Below are 7223 nucleotides of genomic sequence, written 5' to 3' on the forward strand. Positions count from 1 at the left end.
AAGATTAAATTCATATTTGCTGAGAAGAATTTAGCAAGTTTTATATCTTATCACTAAAATGAACCAAAACGTTCATTTTAGTGATTTCCAAGTACAGTATACTAACTGAAAACATTAAGCTCATTTAGTTGAGGAAAGTTACATATTTTAATACAAATTAAGTATGTTTTGAATTCTTACCACTGTAGCATTCCAAATTGTGCTGAAAATTTGAACTGTTGGCATTCATCACTGGTAACCATCCCCAGTCACTCTGTCAGTCATTTGCATTTCAACCATAATTTACTTACAGTGCACCAAGCAGGATGGTCTAGTGGTAATGCTCTAGATTTTCATCTGGGAGGTGCTCGATTTGAATCTTGGATGTAACACTGGCCATCTTGACTGAGTGTTTTCATGGCTTTCCTCAGTCCCTCCAGGAAAATTCCTTATAATACTTTGCTTAGTCCATGCCTGCTTCCTTCCAAGTACTTTCCAATTCATCATTCATCAGTCATTGTACCATTCAGTGCTACTTAGTCTAGGTAGTGACACCATCACAAAATGGACCACACTAATGGTTTACTTATAGCGTAGGTGTTTAATACTGTATCGTAGCATCTTGTTGCATGTCATTTATTTAATCCTGTTAGTTATTAGCCATCTCACATGCAACTTGCTTTTTAAGTCCTTTAAAAGTTTTAAACATTAAAATCTCTTCTACATCATTGGTGTATATACATTACATGTTTTGACCAACATTATTCATCTCTAGTTGCCTCTAAAATAGGCAATGAAACTGCTGTGCTTCCATCTGTAAGTTCAGTTTTTAGGATATACCCTCATCTGTGCTCCCATGTGTCCTATGGTAATGGGTAGTTCCTCTTATTGTGTTGAGAGTATCTGTTGTGTTAACAGATACAGCAAGTTGCACATGAGATGGCTAATAACTATTAGGAATAAATGGATGCCTGTGGTTTTCTGTCACTACACTGAGCTACAATTTTTACATTTTCAGGTGAAACAGCAGATACGCTAATGGCGTTACGTTACTGCAAAAATCGTGGTGCTCTCATTGTTGGTATTACAAACACTGTTGGCAGTTCCATCTGTAGAGAGTCACACTGTGGTGTTCACATCAATGCTGGACCTGAAATTGGTGTTGCATCAACCAAAGCCTATACATCACAGTTCATCTCTCTTGTAATGTTTGCTCTGGTTATGAGTGAAGATAGGATATCCCTTCAGGCACGTCGATCAGAAGTATGTATGTCTGATATAACAATTACTTATATTCGTTAGAGGTACACATAAAAGGTAAAAGCTAAATTTGTCCCTGTGCTTGATTAATTAAACACCGTGCCATGAAGTTGTATGAGATAATGGAGGTATAGCTCCACCATTCTGGACCTTGGTAAGTGAGTTTTCATCTTCATGACCTGGCTGCATTACTCCAGGAGAAAGAGCTCCTAGTACCCATTGGATAGGAGGCTAGGTGGACCCCAGAGCCAGTCAGGATGCTGTGGAGTAGAGAAAAATCTCTTGCCCGGGGGGATAGCGCAGCCAATATAGCAACTGCCTACGGGCTGGACGACCAAGGTGTCAGAGTTTGAATCCCAGTAGGGTCAGAGTTTTCTCTTCTCCATATTGTCCAGACCAGCTCTGGGGCCCACCCAGCTTCCTATCCAATGGGTACCGGCGGGCGGGGGGTGAAGCTGACCACTCACCTCCAGCTAGTGCCAAGGTCAAGAAAATGTGGATCTATACATCCACTCCCCCATGGGCCTTCATGGCATAGTGCTTAATTAGTTAAGCACAGGGACAACTTTACCTTTTACCTGCCAGAAATATTGATGAACAAATTTATCACTTGAGATGTTTCTTTCTTTTAATTTGGCTTCCAGTTTTTGGTTGGGGCTTCTAGATTTATTAGAAATTTTTCCAGGCCTGGCACAATTGATAGGCCATGACACAACTTGCAAATATTCAGAAATGAAATAGTTGTATCTGTATGTATAGCTGAGTGCATATGATGCTGCTATGTATTTCCACCCCCCCTTGGCACTACAGCCCCAGTGGGCCTAGGCCTACCTCCATGAACTCCGTTCACGCTGCTATGTATAGTCAGTAGAAATTACTGTTTATGCCTTATAAATGTGAGGATAGAAATTTCTTTCTGGATGATTCAAATTGAAAATTGTACTTGTTCATCCAGTAGAAGGATAACGTGTGTTTGAGTTACTCCAGTATTATAATATTTTAGTGTTATTATTACCATATGGTTATGTCAGTTTTGTCAGGAACATCTCAGTTCAATAATTCATGTGTTATCATTCTGTAACTTTAATCCTTTCAGATTATCAAGGGACTCCAGCATCTGGATGAGCAGATTAGAGAGGTTCTGAAGCTTGATGAGAAAGTTGAAGAACTAGCCAAAGACTTGTACCAACACAAATCATTGCTTATCATGGGAAGGGGCTATAATTATGCAACCTGTATGGAAGGAGCGCTTGTAAGTACATGTCCATCACGTGATAATTATTGGAGAATATCTTTAAAAGTTAAATAGCTAGAAAGGAAATACAGCCAAGTGGCAGCATTTTGTAAATATCACCACCAAGAAAAGTAGAGGAATTCTTATATTTTCCAGCAGATTTTACTGTCATTGCTTCCAGGTCATTCACACACATTTTATGGTCCATGAATAATTTGTCCTCCATTATTTTGTTTATGTCATTTAGTCCAGTTTTGTAAATATACAGTTACAGAACTCATTTTATTTTTGGGAACCCTATCATAATTGTCATCACTGTCACTATCCATCAACATGCTCAGCATAGTAGGTTCTTTTTCAAAGCTTTCTTACTTCTCTATCCTCCCATGAATGCCCTTCTTGAGTCTGTTATTTTCATACTTTCCCTGTCTGGGCCTCCCCCACTCCAAAGCTATACTATTTCATTATTTGTATTATTTAATTATTACTATTATTCCAACCTGCGTTTTTATATCATGCCAATTTTATGTAGTCAGTGAGTTTACAAGAGAATGTAATGAACCATTTTTATTTTTATGTAGCACTTCCTGTTGCCTGTAGGATTCTTAATTTCTGATAGGTCATTAATTCTGGACAGTTCTGTGACAATGTCTGCTGAAAAAATGAATAGAAACTAATGTACTTACAGAAGCTGACTCCTTCTTGAGAAGTTGGTAGTTACTCAGCTGGTCAAGATATATCTTGCATTTTATGGGATTTCAAGGCCTTGCAACATGCAAGATTTTATAGTATGATTGTTAGCATCCTTCTTAACCTCCAAGCTTAAGGACCACCCCTTGCTGACTAGCCATGCCAGTTTATTCAATATATTTACTTCTCCCCCCATATCTGGAAACTCTGTCCTCTGTCTGCAGTCTTAGGATGTGCCATACCGTGATGATGGGCAAAATTGAAATCCTACTGACTTAAACTTTTGAGGACAGAAAATTTGTGCCCAAACTCTGCAAGTTATTCTGCCCTAAAAGATTCTGCAGTGGAATCTCAAAATGTCAGTAGCATTCAGTGTAATTATGAGCTGCAGTTGTAACAAGTAATGTTTTCTTTATTTGCAGAAAGTAAAAGAACTGACATACATGCACAGTGAAGGTATCATGGCTGGGGAATTGAAACATGGGCCTCTTGCACTTGTTGATAATAATATGCCTGTCATTATGATTGTTACAAGGGATCCTGTTTATGTTGTGAGTATCATATTCCTAGATAAATTTTCATGTAGGCTACAAGTACTACAACCATGGTATTTAACACACGTTTATAATTTCTATGCTGATGTTGGTGTATCAAATTAATAGAAAGCTTTCAATATACTAAGCCACAATATTTTAAAAAATGTTAAAATTTTATTGATTATGGACAGGTCTTGTTACAAAACTCTGAGACATGAGGGGGGAAAATTTAAAGGATACAAAATACAATTCTACAAATTAATCACTACTTCAGGCATAAACATACTAGTGAAAACTGGGTTACAGAACTAGAGGACATAGCAGACTGTAGGCTGTTGATATGATGCTCCTGTGTAAAATGGAAAACTGTACAAGGAAGGATAACATTTTCATGTAGAGAGAGGAAACAAATATTCTTCTTAAAATAAATATCAAATTAAAAAAAAATGAATGAAAACTGTGCAGCAAAAGGATGACAGTAGGATACTTGATTGTGCATTACAAAATGTAGACCCAGAAGATGAATAAATTTTGAACATCAAGGAAAAGAATAGGCAGATCATGAAATCAGAATGGGCTGTATTCTCTAAATAAATAAATAAATAAATAAATAAATAAAAATAAGAAAAAGAATAATTCTGATGTATGGCATGGTAACTAATACCCTTTAATTCGGTAGATAACATTTCACTCTTGAGCTTGATTGTTTTGTTTTTATATTTACAGAAATGTATGATTGCTCTGCAGCAAGTAACTGCACGTGAGGGAAGACCCATTATCATATGTGAGAAAGGAGACAGAGAGACCCAAAGTTTTGCATCTAGATCCCTCGAGGTTCCACATACTGTAGACTGTCTTCAGGTGAGTCATTGAAGTTCTGACTTCAAATTCTTTGTCCTTCACTATAATAATGGTTGAAGAAGACTTGTTGTATGTAATACTGTATGGCTGTTATAAAAAGTAATGATTAAAACAAAAATGTGTATACCTTGCAATATCCGTATATCATTATTTGCTATTAAATTAATTTTTATAAAGTTTCTAAAAAGGGCTCATTATATGAAATACAACATATGTGATGTAAAACACTTCTCTTCCAAGGAATTCGTGACCTTGGGGGTAATAAATCTCTTATTCAGAAGGTACCCAATTCAATTAGCAGTTTAATTCAAAACAAACAGAACCTTATGCTTTGGAAATGTGGGCAACACCCTACATATGGGCCTAAGCATGCATTAAACTGTATCTTTTTACTGGTAGCCATCATTCTCATCATCATCCAGTAGCAGCATTTACTTCAGGGTGGCCAGTTTATGAAATGGTTTTTCATCTCTTCTGAGCAAGGAATGTTATTAAGACCACTGGATGTTTTCCACATTTGTCTTTTCAACACCTGCTCTTATGACCCCTGCCCCCCACCCCCATCACCATATTCTTCAGTGTGCTACATATTTCATAATAAAGCTAGAAATATTTCTGTTGGAAATAGTAAGAAATGCTGTAGGAAATTCTAGAGAAGCTTGTACTTTGAAAGTTGCCATGTCCACAATGTAAAGCACTTCACTGGTGTGGAAGTTTAATTACTAATGACCTTCTCTGTTATAGGGTATTCTGACTGTTATCCCAATGCAGCTTCTTTCTTATCATATTGCTGTACTCAAAGGATGCAATGTGGATTGTCCAAGGAACTTGGCAAAGTCTGTAACTGTAGAGTAACAGCAGTGGTAGTATATTGAAGCAGCTGATTCAACAATGAAGAAAACATCTCTTTTTGACATCTGATAACATACTTCATCTGTTTTGACATCCATTACAAATTGTTAAATTTAGTCTACTCTCTAGACTATATTATTTTTTAATATAAATAATAAAAGAGAACTTTTAAAGTCAATTCTAAAAAATATATTGAAACTGTGAATTGCCAAATTTTCAGAATTTCTATGCTGAGAGCACTTGGGTAAGTGGCCTACTTAGACTGGCTATTCTTTTATGGTACATATTCTCCTGCTTTAGTATAATGGTATGGATGTCTACTTTGTCTGTGTTTACACTGACTGTTCCCTCAGCTCCTGTGTCTCTTTACATTACTGAGCTATTATTTATTCTTTTAAATCCATTCCTCTACTTTTCAAGTTCAAGATGGCAGTACATGCAATTTGCAGTGATTAATTCCATTGTCATCCAAATTATTGCAACTTTATTAGCTGACTAATGGATTAGATCCTTAGGTCATCTAAATTTTGGTTTAATGGCCTATGCCAGGTGAAAGTTTCATTTTGTTTAATTATAATATTCATTCTGTGATGGAATATCAATATAGTGAGCATGTTGGGTGTGTGTGTAGTTAAATATGTGCATGCATTTATATGTGGCAGGTAGATGGATGAAATATGGTATTTTATTGTATGCTATTATGACTTGGATGCAATGAATAGATGGTCATTAAGTATCTTAGAATTAACACGCAGTAAATACGAGTATGTTAAGGGATCAATCAATTTAAAAATCAGCGTTTATATTTCAGATTTATTCAGTGATCAATGTATAGCATTTTGGATGTTAATTTTAAAATATCTTAGTTAATATTGAAAGATTATTTATCATGTTAGTTGATAGATATTTGTCTATATTAATATTTTCCATGAAATATAAATATAGAAGAATATTCCAATCACATGTGGCATATGAGATATATTTTGTAACAGGTGAACAATGTACTTAGGTATTTTAAGGTAATTTTCTGCCAAGGGCTTCATCAACATAACTCATTAATTTGCAACATATATATATATATATAAAACTCATTTTGTTTGGATTATGGTATATTTCCTCATTGCTTGACACTAAAATGAAATTTAAAAGTGTTTCATTTTTAAATGCATTCCAATGAGAGATTGTGTTAATAAATGTTTGTCTAAATAACTTATTTTCATTTATTTTCCTTCTGTTATGATAAGGATTAGTCCTTTGGGTGATACATATGTGGCTAAAGTGTTTACGTTGACTTGAATATATTAGTCATTCCTGACTATTAGTTAATAAATAGAAGACATTATAAATAAATTAATGTAACTTACATTTTGATAGTCTTATTTCCTCTACACAAAATGTCATAGTTATGCCTTCCAGTTCTGAAATTGGGTAATGATATTTTCTGTGCTACAGATAGGATATTTATCTGTTATGAATTGGTCTGTTAAGCTGTATCACATGGCGGTATTAAGGATGGGAGGACTTTATATTGTGAAACAGACATCTTATGCACCATATTCTATTGAAAGTCACTTTTTACTTCAGGTGAACTACCATTTTGTCAAAAGCTGCTGACTGATTGTGTTATAATAGTGTGACATGCTGCCTAAAAGCTGAAATATCAGGAGTCAAAGGGGGCGTCCGTTGATAGACAACAGCTCGGTAGTCACGTTTCTGCTACAATAAAAGCAGTAAATGAATTATTGTCTGGGTGACAATTAAACACATTCACATGATAGTGTGTACATAGGCAGACCATTACCATGAAAATG

General features: G+C 35.4%; 1 protein-coding gene across 4 annotated transcripts in view; it reads left to right on the top strand.

The window, feature by feature from the left end:
• Window positions 1–6621, top strand: part of LOC111869315 (glutamine--fructose-6-phosphate aminotransferase [isomerizing] 2) — a 66609-nt gene extending 59988 nt beyond the window's left edge. For all 4 annotated transcript variants that reach the window (XM_023860735.2, XM_023860736.2, XM_023860737.2 and 1 more), the window contains 5 exons: window positions 998–1242; window positions 2336–2491; window positions 3586–3714; window positions 4426–4560; window positions 5305–6621. In XM_023860735.2, the coding sequence (XP_023716503.1) occupies window positions 998–1242; window positions 2336–2491; window positions 3586–3714; window positions 4426–4560; window positions 5305–5415 (776 nt within the window). In that variant the 3' untranslated portion in view covers window positions 5416–6621. The remainder of the gene's footprint in view (window positions 1–997; window positions 1243–2335; window positions 2492–3585; window positions 3715–4425; window positions 4561–5304) is intronic.
• The last annotated feature ends 602 nt before the right edge of the window (window positions 6622–7223 follow it).

The sequence above is a fragment of the Cryptotermes secundus genome, unplaced genomic scaffold (genome assembly GCF_002891405.2).
Source record: "Cryptotermes secundus unplaced genomic scaffold, Csec_1.0 scaffold325, whole genome shotgun sequence".
Classification (NCBI taxonomy): Eukaryota; Metazoa; Arthropoda; class Insecta; order Blattodea; family Kalotermitidae; genus Cryptotermes; species Cryptotermes secundus.